At 52.5% G+C, this 19,024-nt stretch overlaps 1 protein-coding gene across 2 annotated transcripts in view; it reads left to right on the plus strand.

Moving 5' to 3' along the window:
• The window catches only part of CACNA1D (calcium voltage-gated channel subunit alpha1 D), a 306,783-nt gene that overhangs the window by 264,923 nt on the left and 22,836 nt on the right, over positions 1-19,024 (plus strand). For both annotated transcript variants that reach the window (XM_015571127.1, XM_006754674.2), the window contains 7 exons: positions 528-619; positions 1,541-1,700; positions 2,259-2,386; positions 2,514-2,610; positions 4,130-4,232; positions 5,547-5,648; positions 10,932-11,062. In XM_015571127.1, coding sequence (XP_015426613.1) covers positions 528-619; positions 1,541-1,700; positions 2,259-2,386; positions 2,514-2,610; positions 4,130-4,232; positions 5,547-5,648; positions 10,932-11,062 — 813 coding nt within the window. The remainder of the gene's footprint in view (positions 1-527; positions 620-1,540; positions 1,701-2,258; positions 2,387-2,513; positions 2,611-4,129; positions 4,233-5,546; positions 5,649-10,931; positions 11,063-19,024) is intronic.

Raw genomic sequence — 19,024 nt, forward strand, 5'->3', positions numbered from 1 at the left:
CAGTCTGCTTCTGAGTCCCACACGTATTTCCTATCTTCCCCTGACCCTGGAGGGGAAGCCCACCCTGCCCTCCGTGGCCGACAGCCCCGCGCTTGTCTGCAGCCTGACCTTTGTGCACACCCGTTCTCTTAATTTCTGGGCGCACCTCCGAGGCCTCAGTTCTGGGCCTTCATCTCACTCCCGGGAGCCTCGCTGACCCAAGGCCCCGCCTCAGCTCTGCGGCCCTCTCTGTGCCCCCCTGTGCAGCTGGCCCACCAGCTCTCATCCGCGGGCTGCTGCCTGGTGCTTGCTGTCCTGTCCCTCCTCCACGGTCAGAACTCCCTGAGGGGAGAATGTATCTGCCGCCACGTGTTCCTGTGGTCGGCACAGCGCCCAGCACATCTTGGTGAATAAATGAAGTGCCTGGCACGTGGGAAAGCCCTGTGGGTGTGGATGCAATTTGAGTTAGTTCTAAACTCAGACAGGGAGAGTTTCTTTTAAATGACAAAAATCTATTCTTTTTTTCTCCTAATAATTTCTCCACCTAGATGTTTGGGAAAGTTGCCATGAGAGACAACAACCAGATCAACAGGAACAACAATTTCCAGACCTTTCCCCAGGCGGTGCTGCTGCTCTTCAGGTGACGGAGCCCTGCACGGGGCGTGGCTCTAGCTGTGGGCTGCAGAGTGACCGAGGACATGAGTTACTCACCAGCGTGGCCGTTCCCAGTTGGTCCCGGCGGCTTTCTGTGCTTGTTTGTTTTGTGTTCTTAAGCAGAGACACTAACCGTGCAGCCACAGGGGAGTGTTGCTGGCTTGTAGAAACTGCCGTGTTCATTTCGACTGTGGTGGTTTAAGGTTTATCCCTCTGGGAGTTAGTGGATCCACTCAGGGAACTGGAAGGAGATGAGCGTACGCGTGGGAGCACCCACTGAAACGCAACCAGGAAGACAGAGGTTTTGCAGGAGCACAGAAGCCTTTTGCACAGCCAGTGGGGGCACATCTTAAGATGTGGAATTTGACATTTTACAGGGTTGCTGTTAACCCCAGTTAATTAACTCTGCAAACAAGGGTGCCTCAAAGTGAGAGAACTTTCTAGAAACTATACAAATAATTGATAAGGACTTTGTGGCCAGATAGCAAGCCATTTGCAAGTTAGGCAGTTTCCAGTCCTTGGCTTTCAACAAGGTGAACGGGGTCTTATCAAGTTGTCAGATGTTAAGTCATTAATAGAGAATAATCGATAAAAACTTTAACATAAGGGTTTAAAGAAGAGAAGGCACAAAACCAAACATCTAATTTTACAAAAAGAATTGATGTGCTCGTATCAATTGATATAAATCAAAGGAATTATAGCAGCACCTCCACTTACACTGAAATAAATTGCATTGGAAAATAAATCGGAATTTCATATCTTCACTAATTCACACTGGCTTGTCGACAAATTCCTTAGGTGTTGCTGCAATGAGAAACTTTTTTTTTTCCTTAAAATGTTTTAGAGATCTGAGCCTCAAATCCCTCTGCGCCTACTAATAGCCCTTCCTTTGCTCGCTCTGAAAAAGGTGTGCGACCGGCGAGGCCTGGCAGGAGATCATGCTGGCCTGCCTCCCGGGGAAGCTCTGTGACCCCGAGTCGGATTACAACCCCGGGGAGGAGTACTCCTGTGGGAGCAACTTCGCCATCGTGTACTTCATCAGCTTTTACATGCTCTGCGCCTTCCTGGTACGTGAGCAGGAGGGCTCCCCTCTGAATCGGCAGGTGTGGTGTAGCATTGGGAATCAGACCAGGGACGGTGCCCGCCCGCCTGCTGGGGGTATTCCGTGCTGATGAGCAGCTCCCCCCACTTGGCAGGCTTGGCCGGTTTTTGTTTTAATTGTCAGTGGTAAGCCCCTTCCCTGTGAGCAGGGCCTCGGGGCTTTGTCACGGATTTGGGCAGCCCCACTGCTTGGGACCGCTGGTTTCTTTATAAAAATGTCACAGCCCATGCACAGAGCAGTGACTTAAGAGTGTGAGTTATTTGGTAGCAGTGAAATGATAACACTGTGGTGTGCTTCAAAGATCCAGATAATTCATCCCCCTGCCCGCCCCTGGGACTATACCAAAGCCACCCCGGGAAGCCAGAAGTCTGCTTCCTCGTTAACCGTTCTCCAGGCGGGGTTTCTCCAGCCTCTCTGGGGAAATGGGTTCCCGGGTTCCGTGCCCCTAAACTGAGGGAGCACCCCGCGGGTCGGCCCGATTCATGACTGCCCCTGAGGCTCCTCCTCTGATTTGCTTCCACAGATCATCAACCTGTTTGTGGCCGTCATCATGGACAACTTTGATTATCTGACCCGGGACTGGTCCATTCTGGGACCTCACCATTTAGACGAATTCAAAAGAATATGGTCAGAATATGACCCCGAGGCCAAGTAGGTTGGGAAGGATGCCCTGGCTGTTTGTGGGGGCTGTTTCTGGAACGGGGGCGTGGTGTGGGGAGGGGGCATGGACTGAAAGCTCAGCGCTGCTGCCGGGACCTCACGCTCCGCTTTGTCTCAGGGGGAGGATCAAGCATCTGGACGTGGTCACCCTGCTGCGCCGCATCCAGCCGCCCCTGGGGTTCGGGAAGCTGTGCCCACACAGAGTGGCCTGTAAGGTGAGTGTCCTCTTGGGTGTCTGACGGCCTCTCTTGCAGAGACTCCCTGGTTCATTCAGAAACCACTCAGTGACCTTCCCTCACACCTGCTGTCAGGCGCCCAGGATGCGGAGACGAATGACACCTGGTGCCCATCCTTGAGGCACTCCAGGAGTGTCACTCGTGGGACACCCTGTCAGCCAACGATAGGAATAGGAGGGCAGTTATGTCATTCGTCATTGGGTGAAGGCAGGAGACAGTGACCTTTGCATCAGGCACAGGGGGAGAGACGTGGGGGTTTGTCAGAGATGGAAGGAGCACAGAGAACCCTGACGCAGAGACAGAAAATGGGGCATCATTGGTACGACTGGAACAGAAGAGGAAGTGGTGGAAGGGCACAGGCGCACACGGTGTGGCTGTGAGGAACCTTCCAGGCCATGCTGAGTTCCAGGGAAGAAGCACGGGTGGACTTCTGTGTTAGAGGGAGAAGTAAATGGGGGCAGGGGACACCCGGGAGAGCTGTGGGGACTGTCTGGGTGTGAAGTGACAAGAGCCAGAGTGAGGGCAGTGGGAGGGGAAAGAGAGGAGGTGGCTGAGGGCTCCACTGAGGAAGTAGAGTGGAAAAGACCAGTCCCTGGGCGTTTCTAGCCTCTGTGCTGGTGGACGGGCACCGTGCCCCCTGCGCCAGCGCTCCTCTCCTGAGCACAGGCGGTGGCCGGGCATGGCTGCGTGCAGACCTCCCGATCCATTTCTGCAGCTCTCACCTCAGACCCTGCTCCCTGGGAGCCTGGCTGAGCTCACAGCGACTCACCTGGAGTCAGCTGCAGCAACAGAAAAGTAGTCCCTTTCTAAAAGGGAAATGCAGGGTTTGCCTGTGGAAAGTCTACCCTGTGGGAACCCAGCCAGCCTGCACTCCAGGGTTGCTGGGCCGGTTCTAGACAGACCCAAGGTAGCAGAGTCGAGTCTACTGTGTATTTCCAGCTTTCAGAGATTTTTCCAGCCACACCTGTCATTCCCTGCCCCGAAGCACCGAACACTTGCAGAAATCATGTGGACTCCACAAGGGTCGCCCCAGGGCAGGTCCTTAAAGGACTCTCTGTGTCAGGAATAGTCACGTACCCGTGCTGCAGTTGTTGGAGGACCTGAGTCCCCTGCCCTGTGCCTGGCTCGTACCTGGTACCACATTTTACCCTCACGGCACCCTGAAGGATGTGCCCAGAATGGAGGCCTGACCACAGGACATAGGGAGAGCTGGTTTTTGAGAAAGGGAGAAAAACACTGGCACAGTAAGATGATTAAACAATCAAGGTGAAACACCAAGAGCATCCCACGGGCCAGCATTTGTGTTTCATGACTAAAAGCTTTGATCTTTTGTTGTGTCAGAGCCCCAGCTGGTAGGTGCTCCTCAAATGGCTGGTGAGTTAAATTTGTAGGGTTGACTGGAAAAGAGATGAGGGAGAAACAGAATAACTATGGGAAAGGGCTGCAGCTGCCATCAGTCCTGCACATGCTGGTAAGAAGCTTCTCTTTCTGTTTGCAGAGACTAGTCGCCATGAACATGCCTCTCAACAGTGATGGGACAGTCATGTTTAATGCAACCCTGTTTGCTTTGGTCCGCACAGCTCTTAAGATCAAGACGGAAGGTGAGCATCCCCTGAGAGCAGGTCAGCGGGGAGAACTGGGAGGAGATGCCACCTCCCGCCTGTGTTCTCCCGTCTGGGCCTTTCCTTGTCGAGGGGAGGTCCTGGGAAGGGCGTGGGGAGTGCAGTGAGAACCTTTGTGCTGGCGGATGCACTGTTCCCACCTCCCTCATCCCTCCTTTCCTTCCTTTATGCTTCACTTTGTCTCTGGGAGTTTTGAGGCGACTCATGACACTGCTTGCTAGAGAGCAGCAATAGGTGGGAGATCAGGGCAGAGTCGGCACTGTCACCCCTGAGCTCCCTCCAACTGACCCTTCCTGCTTGTGTGACCTTTGTGAGGGGTTTTCCTGTTCTGAGCTGTAGGTTGTTTCTCTGTGGGAAGGAAAGGAACACACCTACATCAGGGGAAGTCCTGGGAATGAGGTGAGATGACGCCTGCAGAAGCCCCTCTGCAGTGCTGGGCCGTGGTGGGAAACACTATTACGACCAGCGTCTTCCCAGCTGAGACCAAAGCACACGGGTCTTCGGGGCCACGCTCAGCCCTGGTAGAATAAGCCTGGAGCGTGGCCACTGCTGTTGTCTCGGTGGCAGCTTCAGAGGTGGCATGGAAAGCAATTGCAGCAGGTGGAGGGGTGGCCATGAGGTGGAGAAGCAGAGACTGTGAGGGAGGAGGGGGGAGAGGGGCCAGCGGTGGACACTGCGGAGTCCGTGGGCAGCTGTTTTCCCGCTGCCCCGGAGCTCAGGGTGACTCTATCCAGCAAAGCCAGTCCCCACAAGCTCACGGGCTCCTGGCAGTGGGCTCCCCTGCCCCTGGCCCCCACCTGCATCAGCGAGGGATGCAGGAGGCGGGATGGCCTCTGCACTGACGTGTCCGTTGAGGAGACAAACATCAGCCCAGCTGATAAGACCAAGATGATGCGGGTGCTACGGATGAGTCCACACAATGGGAAATGAAAGTCTTATGTGGGTGGAATTTAGTCTGGGTCTTCCAGGACAGAGGCAGGATTCGGCATTCTAGGCTGGGAGCAGCGGGAAAGGTGTAGGTGTGGGCTTGGGAAGGTAGAACACGGATCCCAGAGTAAAACGTGGTCCTTCCTACGGTGGAGTGACTGCAGCTGTTAGGTCGTGTGAATGCCCCTGACCGGGGAGGCTGCGGGGAGGGGCACCCATCAGAGGGCCGTGCCGCCACCCGAGGGCCATGCTCCTACCCAGGTCAGCTGAGGGGGTGGGGGGGCGGCAGGGGGAGCAGCATGGTCCCAGCAGAGAGATGGCCGGCCAAGAAGCAAGGCTTGTTTTCTCCTCTTGCTCTGCATCCAGGGAACCTGGAACAAGCTAACGAAGAGCTGCGAGCTGTGATAAAGAAAATCTGGAAGAAAACCAGCATGAAGCTGCTTGACCAAGTTGTCCCTCCAGCTGGTGGTCAGTGCACTCTCTTTCCTAAGTAGCTCTTGGCCAACACGTGGGTTTCAGCGGTCGTGTCTGCCGCCAGCCCGGCTGCGGGTTGCTTTATGCATCAGCTAGGTCGCTGAGGCCAAGCGCTAAAGAAAGCCGCCGGCCCTCTGGCGTAGTTACTTGGGGTCATATGAGCAGCATTCCCAAGGAGCGGCCTCAGCGGGAGGGGAACCAGACAAGGTGGCTGGAGCTGGGCTTTTCTGCTGGGGGGAAGGGGGGGGGGAATTAAAGTTAGAGGGCAAGCCTGCTGCCTCAAAAGGAAAAATCTAGATTTTGGGGGGTCCAAAATGAAATATTTAAAGCTAGTTTCCATGTATCCTTTAACATAGTGTTGAAAGCTTCTCACAAAAAATTGATACCTGTCAGAAAATGGTATTTTCAAAATGCCCTTGTCAAGACTGAGTTTACTACCATAACTAGCCAAAAAAAGGTCCCTATCATTAGAATTTAAGTAGGGACAGAACTAACAGGCATGCTTTTTTCTTTCGTTATTTATCAAGAAATAACCGACTAAACTTTTTTCAGATTTATATATGTAAAGTTATACATATATAAAGTATATATATATAATTTATACACTGTTTTTCCACTTTCGTTTAAGTGCACATGGACTTAGAAATTGAGGTGGTTGTTTTTCGACTTTTCTTTTCACGTTTTAAAGGTGCAGGATCCGTTCAGGTCTGGACACTGACTCCAGGACCCCGGGCCAAAATGGTGGCCAATACCTCCCCCTCTGAGGGGGTGACAACCTCTAGCTCTTGGGGAGCGAGAGCGTTGTGCGGGCCCACTCTGACCCTCGGCATGAAGTGAGAAGCAGGACGAGCTGTTGTCACTGCCGGGGACACCCACAGCTAGCACGGTCATGGCTCAAAGCTGGGGAAAATGGCCCACAAAGGGGCAGCCAAAAGGCCCCCCAGACCAAAAAGAACAAAACCCTCAAACTCTCTGGCCGCCCCCCTTCCCCCGAGAACTGGTCCTGCACATTTGTCCGCGGGAGAACGGTTACTGTTGTCCACAGAACTGATGCTGCACATTTAAAACAACTCTTCCGTTTCCTCCTTTTCTTTAGAGCTGCACACCCAAGTGCTCGCATGGCTGAGGTTCATCGCTTTCTTAAAAATTGTCGTAACAATGTGCTTGAGCTTTTTTCTGCAGCCTCCATCCCTTTCCACGCTCAGTCTTTCAGAATATTCTGAAGCAATTCTGTTTTAGGGTGGTGGCATGGAATCAGAGTTATCTCTTGCCAGCTGTATTCCCCTACAATGTTTCTCGAAATACAGATGCATGCTTCAGAAACCCCTGAAACACCACCTTCATTACAGACTAGTCTCACGCACATGTCAGGGCCCATCCTGGCTAGACCCCCTTGGACAGCATCCCGTGAAACTTCATTTCTTTTCATGTGACTTAGAAAAAAGTCCAGAATTTGGCTCAGGATCTAAGCTCCCTTCCTTTGAAAAAACTGACCAGCTTTTAGTTCTACTAGACGTCTCCTAAAAGCTACGTATTCTCCCGCATTCTTGGCCCAATGACGGGCCTTGGATTTTTCTCTGTATCTCGTTAAATGGGGTGGGTGTTAATCTATTTCAAAATGGCATTAGGTGGCACTGTGAAACCGGAAAGTAGAAAAGAGGGCTTCAGGAGGAGATGGGGTCCCCCAGACGCCCCGTGTCATGGCTTGTGTATGTGCTGGGATAATGTTGTCGGGCTGAGTCTCAGATAAGCGCTGCTGCCACTGCAGACGGTGGAAAGGCCTGGGTGTCTGGCTGCGGTGAGCAGACCCTGATGAGGTGCTGGGCAGCATTCTAATTCTGTCTCTTTGTTTTTGAGTCTTTCCCATGCCAGTCGGTGAGTGGTTCCCGCCTTTCCCTCGCCATGGCACACATAGAAAGCGAGAATATTCGTTCAGTCCTCCAGGCCAGCAAGTGGGTAGCTCCCACGGCTGAGGGGCTCAGTGTCCTCCCTGCTATAACCTCGCAGAGAGCAGCAGACTGAGCCAGGCAGCTGTCCCTGCACCAGGACTGGCCGATGTGGGGTGGTCAGAGAGGCCCTTACAGACCTGGTGACAGCAGGTGCCCATCTCAGGAGGAGTTGCTGGCACAGTGTGATGTGAGGTGCCCAGGCTGTCATGAGCTTGATAGGAAGGGGCCCCTCAGGACGGAGCCCTGGAATACCAGCTGGGACCTGTTCTGTGCGGGAGGCTGTGGCTGGGAGGCAGCCTGCCTGCTGTCTCCGTCATAAGGCTGACGTCTCATGGCCCATCACTGACCCTTGCTCACGTTCTCCCCTCCACTCTTGTCATGCATTTCCTGGGTCCTCCCCTCCAAGAGGCTCTCCTTGCTTTGGGCCTTCGCTCCTTGACCTGGCTCTTGGGCCCCTTTTCCCTAAAGAGCACTCAGGGCCGGCCCCACCCCTTTCTCTCTAGTCCTGAGCCCAGACACCCTCCCTGCATTCTTTCCATGTCTTCCTTCCCTTCCTGTCCTGCTATGGCCAGGAGAGGGGAATGTCTGGCCCCGGGCCATATAAGGCCCAGGAAATCAGTTGCTCTGGCCCTGCGTTAGGAGTGAGTTAGTTAAATGTTTGACCAAATATGGCAGGCTAATTTTTAAGCTGATAATTCGTGTGGCCTGCGAATGATGCTGTAAATATCCAAATGGCCCTCGGCAGAAGAAAGGTTCCCCACCCTGTGCTATGGCTTTCACTCTCCTGTTTTTAAGAGCCCTTCCTGGGCTCAGTCTCAGTGGAGCAGCCCACGTGGCCCTTGCACCCTGCCCTGCAGAGCCCTGGGTGGCTGTGCTCTGCTCCATGTGGCCCCTCAGGGAGAAACACGTCAGCTTTTCCCCAAGGACACTGTGGCCTGGCTCCAGGCCCGGGGAAGCCCAGACCCCCCTGCAGGAACCCCTGGACCCCTCCAGGCTCGCACAGTCCAAGCTGAAGGGAGGTGAGGGTAGGCCTGTGTGTGCTGGGGCATCCCGGTGTGGCAGGAGGAGGTCTTCTGTGGAGAGAGAGGCATTTCTCTGCAAGCCCCCAGGGAAGGCTTGGGAGTCTGGACTGAGAGGCCGCTGTGGTGCAGCAGGCGGAGAATCCCCCGGGACCCCCGGGATCTCTACGCAGTCAGCAGTGGGTTCCCCCCGAGATTGCAGCCCCGTAGTGAGAGACTTGTACTCTGGGAGAGGCCGCCCCACAGAAGAAGGTGGCCTGTGGGGCTGGAGCTAGGCCGTCCCTCAGGGCGGTGGTGCAGGCGAAGAGGAGAGCTGGCTTGGCACTCATGTCCCAACCTGACTGGCCTGGGGCAAGTCCTTCAACCTTCTCAGCTGTCAGCGCGAGGGAGCAGACCCACCAGCAGACCCACCATCTCAGAGTTGTCGGGCCACAGTACGGGCAACCCGAGTGGAGCTCCCTGACTCAGGGCTTGGTACCTGTAGGTGCCCAATAGGAGGGGTGGCTGGAACTGGTGTCCAAACAGCCCCAGGCAAAACAGAGAGCAGCTCAAGGGCAAAGGTTGAAATGTGAAGACCCGCATGGTCTCTCTTCACCTCTCGCCTCCTTGCCCGTGAGGGCATCGCTAGACCAGCCTGAGACAGGTGAGGGACCACGGTTTCACATGCTGCACAAGCCTGGGTTCACGTTGGTGGCCCCTGCACCCTTCCAGACTTGCCCAGCTTGGGTTTGGAAGGAATGCAACACGTCCTCGAAGTCCAACCACTCCAAGCATCTTCTCTCACAGTAACACTGAATAGCTCTTGACCAGGGAGTTTGGAGAGGCAGCCCTGGATGGCCCAGCAGTGTCCAGACCAGGGGTCCTCAAACTACGGCCCGCGGGCCACATGCAAATACAAATATTGTATTTGTTCCCGTTTTGTTTTTTTACTTCAAAATAAGATATGTGCAGTGTGCATAGGAATTTGTTCATAGTTTTTTTTAAAACTATAGTCCGGCCCTCCAACGGTCTGAGGGACAGTGAACTGGCCCCCTGTTTAAAGAGTTTGAGGATCCCTGGTCCAGACAGAGACATCTCCCACATGGGCGCTAAATGAACCCCAGCCACGGTGCGTTAGGGAACACAGTGGGCCTCAGTGTCCCCCAACCTGTGTGCTCTACGATCTATTTTAGTGGATCTGACTGTTAGTGGGTGTGAGATGATAGTGATTCCCGTGGCTCAGTCATCCAGCCCCCAGAATGAGGGCCACCCCAGCAGGGGGCTGCGTACTTCACATGCCTCTCCTCCTGTGGTCATCACAGATCCTCTAAGAGACATAGCTCCTTTTATACATAGAGGTTGAGCTCCTGGCCCCAGATCACATGAAACTCTTACAAGGGCAGCCTGGCCAAAGGTTTAGCTTTGCTAAAGCCTGAGCGCTAGCAACCATTCCACCCCCAGCCTCTGCAAATCATGGTCAGCGGTGCGTGCCCACAGGAACCCTGGGCACACCGCAACCGGGGGGAGCAGGGCTTGTGGAGATCCTGGGACACACGCACACTGCCAAGGTGGTTTACCCGAGACAGCCAGAGCCTCTATTCTGCCTCATGCATCACCTGTAAAATGCTCAGCAGAGCTCCAGTTGTTTCTGAACAAAGCAGAAGTAAGTCAGCTCCACCATGAGGTTAGTTGGCGCTGTCACTTACAGCACCTCCCACCTCCACCCCCCCAAAAAAAACCACACACACACACACACCACAACTAGTTCTGAATTACAGACCAAGAAATGGCATATGGAGGCTATTGGCAGAGTCAAGGGGCACATGAAAATCTGGGTTTGCAGTCACTTTAATGAACCTTCCTCTTCTTCTGAGCTTGTCTGTCCCCTTTCTGAGGTCTCTGTCTTTATCTCCAGGCATCGGGATTTGAATGGTTAATTGCCCTTGGCGTCCATGGTAATTACACATGCAAATCCCTGTGCACAGGGGTGAAAATATGACCTAGGAAAGCCTTTTTTTGTTGTGTAATTTTTATTTTTAAGTAAATAACCAAGACAGCACTTGATAATGTTACTAATACGCTGCTCTATTAAACTCATGACAAATGTTATTTTCTGCAATTTTGAGCGTCAGTTTATCTAACTGACTCTAACTTTGAGCCTTAACTGCTTTGCCGAACCCTGCTTTTTGCTAGAGCTAGTCTCCCTCCTGTGTTCTAAGCCGAGAGCTCAGTGCCTCTGCGCTGCCCCCCGCCCCACCCAGAGGCCAGTGTGTAGGCTCTTGGTGCAAATGTGCTGATTCGGGAGAGCTGTGTCTGGTCTCTCCGTTTAGATGATGAGGTAACCGTGGGGAAGTTCTATGCCACTTTCCTGATACAGGACTACTTTAGGAAATTCAAGAAACGGAAAGAACAAGGACTGGTGGGAAAATACCCTGCGAAGAACACCACCATTGCCCTACAGGTGAATTGTTGTTTTGTTGTCTTCTCTTTTCACTAACCACTTTACGAGCTTGTTTGAAACATTAGAGAGCTGACAGTTCATGGTTGAGCAGTACCCCAAGGATTTGTTTAAACTGAGATACTGCACACGCCCTAAAATGTGGACTAGCCATTTCCGGGCCACCAGGTAAGTGCCTCCGTCTCCTTGCTTCCTCTGGCGACTGCTGCGGCCTGTGGCACAGGAACCCCAGGACAGCCCTGGGAGAGGGGAGCGAGCACTACCCTTGCGCCTCTCTCCTCCAGGCTTCTCCCAAGGCAGTGCCCTCCCAGCAGGCACCCACCCACCCCAAGCCCTGGGCTCCAGCCCTGGCTGCCCAGGAAACAGCTTTCCATCTGAACGCAAGTGCTTTGTTTTGTTTCTGTTTGTTTCTTACCCCACTGCTTGTTGGTTTTTGGTCCATTTCAGTAACATCCATCACCTCCTGGTGTGTGTGTGTGTGTGTGTGCGCGCGCGCGTGTGCATATGCATTTGTGTGTGTGTGTACATGTGTGCGTATGCCTGCGGTGTGTCTGTTTCTCTGTGTTGTCTCTTGATGGCCGTGAGGCTTGCTGTGCTAATGCTGCTCTCTCCCACCTGGCCAGCCTCTGGTCCCTACCCCTAAACCATGGCCCTGCCCTGGGCTCCTAGAGTGTGGAGGTTGCTTTCAGGAACCTCAGGTTCCATCCAGGGTGTGAGGATACGGAATCCTCGGTGAGCCCAGAGCTCTGGGATGGGAAGCAGGAGTGCAGGCGAAGGGAGTCCCAGTGGAGACCCGCACACAGGGGCCAGGAAGGGGACTCGTGAGTGCTGGTGGTGAAGGATGCAGGGTGAAGAGGGGAAGAGAAAAAGATGCTAAGAACTGGAAAAAGGGAACTAGAGAGGTTGGCGAGTTGTCAGAAACAGCTGTTTAAATTAATCGAAAGCCCTGTCATCTCTGCTACCCACAGTGCTTTGAGTCCATCGCGAATAGGATAAAGGATTTTTCCCTTTTTAGTTTACTCTAAAATTACTTTTCTGTCCCTGTTATCACCATGTCTTAAATTGGGCCTAGCAGTTATGAGTAAGGATCAATGTGAAATAATCCTGCACTTTTTTTTTTCTGGCGAAAAATGCCCAGTATTGACTGTGTTCACAGTGATGGCCAGTACTGAAGCGAAGGCTTGTGTGTGCTCTCTCTGAGCAAGGGAATATGAACATGAATGATGATGAAAGAGTGAATGAAGGGATGAGGGGTGCATATACATATGTTGGGTTAGTAGATGACCTTATGTGACCGTGACCTGCTGATTCATGATAAAAACCTCTGCTCTACCCAGACAGCTGCAGGGTTGGAGGGAGGGGAAGGGATCAGCTGAATCCAACTGTAGGCTTCTGATCTTCCTTTCTCTGATCACATCTCCTAAAGGCAGCTCGGTGGACCACAGGCTCAGGCATGTGGCTCATTGCTGTGTCAGGTTGTAGATTTGGTGAGCAAAGCGCTTTCACCTCTGGCTGATCCAGTTTGCAAAGGCAACAGCCCTTTGATCACAGTTCCTACGGAGCCTTAGACGAAGCAAACTGAAAAGTGTCCCTTTGACCTTATCTTGGGCCCACACGTTCTTGAGGGTAGTGTGGCCAAATTGGATGCAAAGAGAGGGGGTGACGAACATGTTTTTGATGGCTCTTCCTGAAAGGAGCCTTGGGCCTGGAGGGCGAGGCCAGCCCGGTGTCAGAGTGCCCCGGTGCCCTCTGCTCGTGGGACCTGCTTGGTGTGCTCAGGGTCTAGTTGGTGGGGTCGATGGAATTCGTTGACTTTTTCTGGAGGGGGAAATGTACTCTTTCATGGATAGCTGTGTCGTAATTTACAATCAGGTTAGCTCTGTATTATGAGGCCCCTCTATTTATTTTCTGTGGAAGGCATGGGTGATGACCACCTCGATACAGAGTTATACCTTTGAGTCCCCAAAACTTCCCAATTCGATGGCTTCAGGGCTTGCTCTGTTGCCTGGATATAGTCTTTTGATATTTTAAAACCTGAAAAGAACACATAGCTAAACAATTTTCACATTTCACAAATGGGCTCCACAGAGTCTTCAAGCTGAAGGTTCAAAGCTGCCTTTTTAAACCATGGGTTAAAAGACTCTATTACATGGTACTACAGTAATGCTGAGATGTGTCCCTCCCCCCCCCCAAACATTTATCATTTTGTTGTGTATGGAAAGAGTTTCATTTCCTTGGTGAAATGCAAATATTTCCAGTTAGGTGGTAATATCAACACATTTCATATGGTTCCGGTGGGAGTTGATGTTGAGTGCACAGCCTAGAAAAAATTAAGTTGTGTTCATAACCTCGACAGATAAATTCTGAAAATGCATTTGGTTCTGAAGCAAGCATCAAAAGTGGAAAAATTTTGTCTCCTTGGAGGACAATCCTAATTACATTTTTGGCTTCCTCTGCTCTAAAAATGGCTTTCGATGTGATTTGTCACTCTTTTAATCAGCCATGGGAGGCCCTTCCTTCCGGCATGACAAAGGGTAGGTGATGGTGTCGCAGTTAGGGAAACGCGGTCCAGTGGCAATGGGAGAACCACACCAACAGTGTCACTAGGACGAGCACACAGGTCCTCCAGGAAGCATCGGAAGGGGGCATGGCATATTGAGAGGTGGGGTGGCTTGCCTCTCCCTGTGCCAGGGTGCCACACGGCTGACCGATTGCTAGTGGCAGTGGAGTGTGGGCATAGGCATGTGCGTGCTTGTGCTGCGTCGAGTGCCGTCTGTCTGAAGAGCCTCAGAACTGGTCCATGTTCTGAGCCCCTCCCCCATGGGACGGTTTTCAAGGACACACAGAGGCACTATGGTCTCCAGCCCTGTGGGCTCCATCTGGGCTCCCCGTGTTCAGACCAACGGCAGTGTCCCCGTCTTCGCGAAGAGGAATGGCTTGAGGAGCTCCCACGTCCACGTGTGGGCAGGAGCTCAGCCCCCGGTGTCCTCTGGCCTCTGTGGTCTGAATGAGTGTGCAGTTTCCATCTGTCCATCCATCATCATCATCACGAAAGCCAGCCTTCTCTCCAGCACCTCTCCAGAGGGAGCTGGAGAGAAGCCGCCTCAGGCCTTTTGTGTTCTCACTCATCCCCTCCATGCCACGCTCACTTTAGTTTGACTCAGCATTTGCTCTTCATCCATCGTTGCCGCATCCGAGGGACCTGCATGTTTCCACGAGGAGCACGTAAATAAAGGAACAGAGCTCTGCGGCCGTGAGAAATGTGCCCCCTCCCAGCAACTAGTAGCGCCCCATCAGACCTTCCAGACGAGGGTCCTGGACACACGTTTGTCCAGTGTCTTGTGGAAAGGGGAAAAAAGACCCCAAAGTGGGAAAAGTTTTGTTCATTTCCTTTTCTTTCAACATTCAAGCATTTCCTTTATGCAAAAGACGCTCTAGTGCAGTCTGAGGAGAGACTGTCCCTGGCTCATTGTAATGACAGGACGACTGTAGGGGGATAGTCTTTTCTTTGTTTTTAACCCTTTGGGCTTGAGAAGGAGACCAGTATTTCCAGCTGGTAAAGAGCCCTGTGGTCAGGTATTAGAATGTTGGAGTCTGTACCCCAAGCCAACAGATGGTGATGTGGAAAGGTGGGGGGTACAAAAGAAGCAATGCCGCTTCTCCCCTGATGGACCTTGATCCGGCTTCCGCGGGAGGCTGGCGCATCCACGCAGAGGAAAGTGGCATGTGCAGCAGACGTGTTGTCTGTGGAGTACAGACTCCTGTTTCTAAGTCACCATCGTCTAAAAAGGAGCAAGCTTTTTTATTGTTTTTTTAAAGCATGATTCCACCCAGAGCCGTAAGGCTTTTCCTTTCCTTTCTTTTTTAATCTGCAAGGAGAGCAGGTGCTAACAGATGGGATTTCACTGGCTGATTCATTTGTTTCAGATGCTTGAACGGATGCTTTAGAGTTTTCTGCCTGAGCTACAGCACCAAGCTCGTTAGTCGGAAGGCGTTGGTGGCTGAGGCCTTGCAAGGGAAAAGTCTCAAGTGGGCTTATTTCTACTGAAACCGCATTTCGGGAGAAATGCAGGAAAAAGCAAACCCAAGGCCCCAGGGAGACCCCTTCCAAGCCAAGCAGTCCTGCAGAAGGCGGAAGCAGGGCCGCGGCCAGCTGCGGAGCCATGGCCTCCTGTCGCGGACGCTGCTCACGGTGGCTCTTTTTCGTGGAAGGGAACATGCGAGGCTTAACCGGTTTCCCTTCCAAACAGAGACTCAGAGAAAGGGAACGAGGGAGAGAGCAAAAGAGGGGTCAGCCGCCCCACAGAGAAATGAAATGAACACAACTTCCTGATGCTGGCCAGTAAAAAAAAAATTTTTTCAAATAATAAAAAGATTAAGTAGACTTGCCTAAGGTGGGCAGCTGACTCTGTTCCAAAGTCCTGCATCCCTAGTTTGCCCGGATTCCCAAAGACTGGCAGGCCCCTGGGCGCTGAGCTGGCAGAGTTCCTTTTGTATGGCAGTCAGGCCTGACCTGACCGTCGGCCGCATTCTCTGCAGTGACCCGGGCAGGACAGGAAGCTCAGACACACCCATTTAACTAACACATACACCCGCATGCCCAGACCAACCCAGGCAGCACCTCAGGTTCCATCTTAACGTGTCCACGGGAAGCACCACCACACCCCAACCTCATCCGACATTGTCCGTCTGTAGTCCGTGCTCAAAGCCAGTCCGGGGCTGCCTCTTTGGAAGCGGTGCGGTCTAGTTTCGAGGACACTGGGAGTCAGGGAACCTGGGCTCGAGTCCCAGCTCCAGCATTCGGTTGCTGCGTGACCTTGGGCAAGACACTTAACCTCTCTGTGCCTCAGTTTCCCCATCTGTAAAATGGGGATAACAATGTCGACCTACCTCACAGGGCTGTTGTGAGGAATAGCTAAGTGATTGTAAAGCACTTTGAACGTATCATTGCTTATTATTAAGACTACAACAATAATAATATCCTATGCCTGTTTGCTACCAGAACTTTAAGACATTTGTTTTTCTTTTATCTCTTTTCTGTTCTGTACTGTAGTGATCCGTGGAGAAAGTGAGTTCTCCCCTTCTTAAGATATCTGAAAAGGCATAAATACGTAAACAGAGGTAACTCTACAGACTGGGTTTTCACATCTTGTGAACAGGAGATTTTTGTCCCAAAAGTTGCTTCGTGAGGGCCTTCCCGCTGAAATTCTCAGCCAATGCCAAGCCCTGGTTGAGGAGTCTGTACATCGATGCTGAGCCCAAGATGCCCAAAGGAGCTAATTTGAGTTTTAACGGGGCATGGAGGGCGAGGTGGAGAATGTGGGGAAGCCCTGGACCGGCTGTGCTCATCCAACACCAGGCACAGGGGGGAGCCCATCCCAGGCAGGACTGGCAGGCTCCCGCCCAGCCTTGAGTCCTGCTCCAGGAACATCATGTGTGCTGTGACCTTTGCCCTTTGGCCACAGTGGCTCATGATACCAAGTGGTGTGACCTGCCTGGACTTAAGTGGACTCCCTGGCCTCAGTATGGAAATGGATGCAGCCCCAATTCTGCTCCCACATGGGCAGGCTATAGAGAGTGTAGGAGCTCGCAGTGGGTTTCACCGATTCTCTCACAGGAGACCAGGCTTGATTTCTTCGCAGTCACCATGGTTGGTGATACGGGGATAGGGGTGAAAGCTGGCCAGAAAACCCCAGGTGGCCGGACCCTTGTGAGGATGCCAAGTCTGTACCCACTAGTTAATATCTAAGCCCCAGCACCTCTGCAGGCCCTTCTGTGACCCAGCAACTACAGGACTAAGCCTGGCTTTGTGGGGGCCTCTGGGACCCTGCTGTGGCCTGAAGTCCCATTTGTGCTCAGATTGGGCAGTGCTGACAATGCACTAGTTATTAAGAATGTGGTGTATCGTCCCTGTAAAGGAAGCTGGCCAGCCTGTGGGCACGGATGAGGAGCTAGTTAATCCCCTGACAAATGATCCCTCTTGGTCTCTGACCCGCCCTGTGTTGAGTTTATTCCACACTAAAGGCCAGACAGTATGCCCTTGCCCCACTGTCTGTGTCACCCTAGTATCAAAGGGCCCCGGGGACCAGCTGACTGCTAGATCAGAGTCTCCATAGGCCACAGCTTCAGCAGAATAGCCCCAAGCAAGTCACATGGCAGGTGTTTCCACATGCTTTTCTCCACGGTCCTTCCAAATAGTTAAACACTGCAAAGTGGTGACTGTCAAGAGGGGACTTAGGGAATGGTTCAAATGAAACAGGCGAATCTCGCCCACTGCGGGCCTGGCCTTGTTTGCTGAGTGACGGCGCTGGCTGTGGTTGGTAGCCAAGGCCGGTTGGTGAGAGACAGACAGAAATCATGGGGGGCGCCTCTGGCCCAACCCTGAAACTTGGTTTACAGTCAGACTGCAGACACCTCTCTCCGTGCTCCTAAAATCCAGGCAGAAGAGTATAGCTTTAAATGTAGAACAGTTGTAGGAGACCACTCAAGTTTATTATCCTAGACTCTTATGACTCACTCAGCAAACTTGGTACCCAACACCACAAACCATGGTGCTACACTCTAAAACTCCTGGCTGGAAGGCACGGCACATCACGGGAAACAGAAAAAAGATGGGGTATCGGGCTCTTAAAAAGCTGACACTATGGTGTGATCCCGTTAAAAATTACATCCACAGGATTACTGGGTCCTGGATCCTATACTCTTTCAGAAAAGCATCCCCCTTCTGGGGATAGTAATTATTCTTTTCAAAAGTCTTTAAGACAAAATTGCTGAAAAGGAGTTATGGCACGTTACATTACGTAATAGCAAAAGCTCTTAATTTTTGTAGCATGTTATTGAGTAATACCCACCTAGGACCCTTCATGAGCCAAAACGTGTCACAATTCAGTTATCCACGGGATGGAGCTTGCTGCCACTTGCTAATGGTCCCAAGGTTGGGTGGGTACCCGTGTTCTCCTTGGCACCCAGCAGACGCAAGAGAAATGGCTGTTTGGGGTGATAGAGGGGCACGTCATTCTAAGGCACAGGGAGGGCAACCTGATGCGAAGTGTCGAGGCCAGCTCAGAGAAAGGACATTTCTGCCCAAAGTGGGAAGAGTGGAGAAATGCCCGTGAAATGATGGCAGTGCTTGAAGGGTGAAGAGCCTGCCGCCTGAGGAAAAGGCGGTGTTGCCTGTTTGAGGACAGGTTAGCAGCAGTTCTCAAACGCTGTGGTCTCAGGACCCATTTTGCTCTTAAGAATGAATGAGGACCCTTGTGGATCAGTATTTACTTCTTTAGAAATTTAAAGAGAGAGGTTTTAAAAACAGAATATGTAAGCACAAAGATGCCAGGTGAGGACAGCAGCACAGGCCACGCAGCCTTTGAGAACCCCCGTGTGCTCTGGAGGGAATGGCAGTGTGCAGGCGGAGGGCATCCTGCTTCATTATGCCGACTGCAGGGACCTTGGGGCTCCTGGCGCTGCCTCCGAGAGCCCCAGGGTCCCTGGAGCACACTCTGAGAATTGCTGCCCTGGGGAAATGATCCCACATCCCCCTAAAGGAAAGGGGTGCTGGAGACTTTTTATGACCTTCCTGGTTAAACAGCCTCTGTGTATACCACTGTCCCTAACTTGAACCCTCTGCCTCCTCTCAGGCCCCTCCTCAGTCCCAACCCGTTCAGCTGGACACAGAGCTGCCCGTACCCCCAGTGTCCAGCTGCGTTCAGACCGAGGGTTAGACACGACAGCCGTCTCCCTGCCCGTGCTGATCTGGAGGAATGATGGTTTGAATTAGCGCCTGATAGACAGTGTTTTTCACAATCTCAGCTCCTCAGAGCACCACTGAGCCAAGGATGTGTGCGGAGCCTAGGATCAGTTTTTGTGACACCTTGTAATCGTTTGTCATTTCCGTGTGAACTTAGTGACACAGAGCTCGGCTAAGTTAGTGAAATGAGGTTGACCTTGATCGAGGGGCACCCACAGTCA

This window comes from Myotis davidii, unplaced genomic scaffold (genome assembly GCF_000327345.1).
Source record: "Myotis davidii unplaced genomic scaffold, ASM32734v1 scaffold111, whole genome shotgun sequence".
Lineage (NCBI taxonomy): Eukaryota > Metazoa > Chordata > Mammalia > Chiroptera > Vespertilionidae > Myotis > Myotis davidii.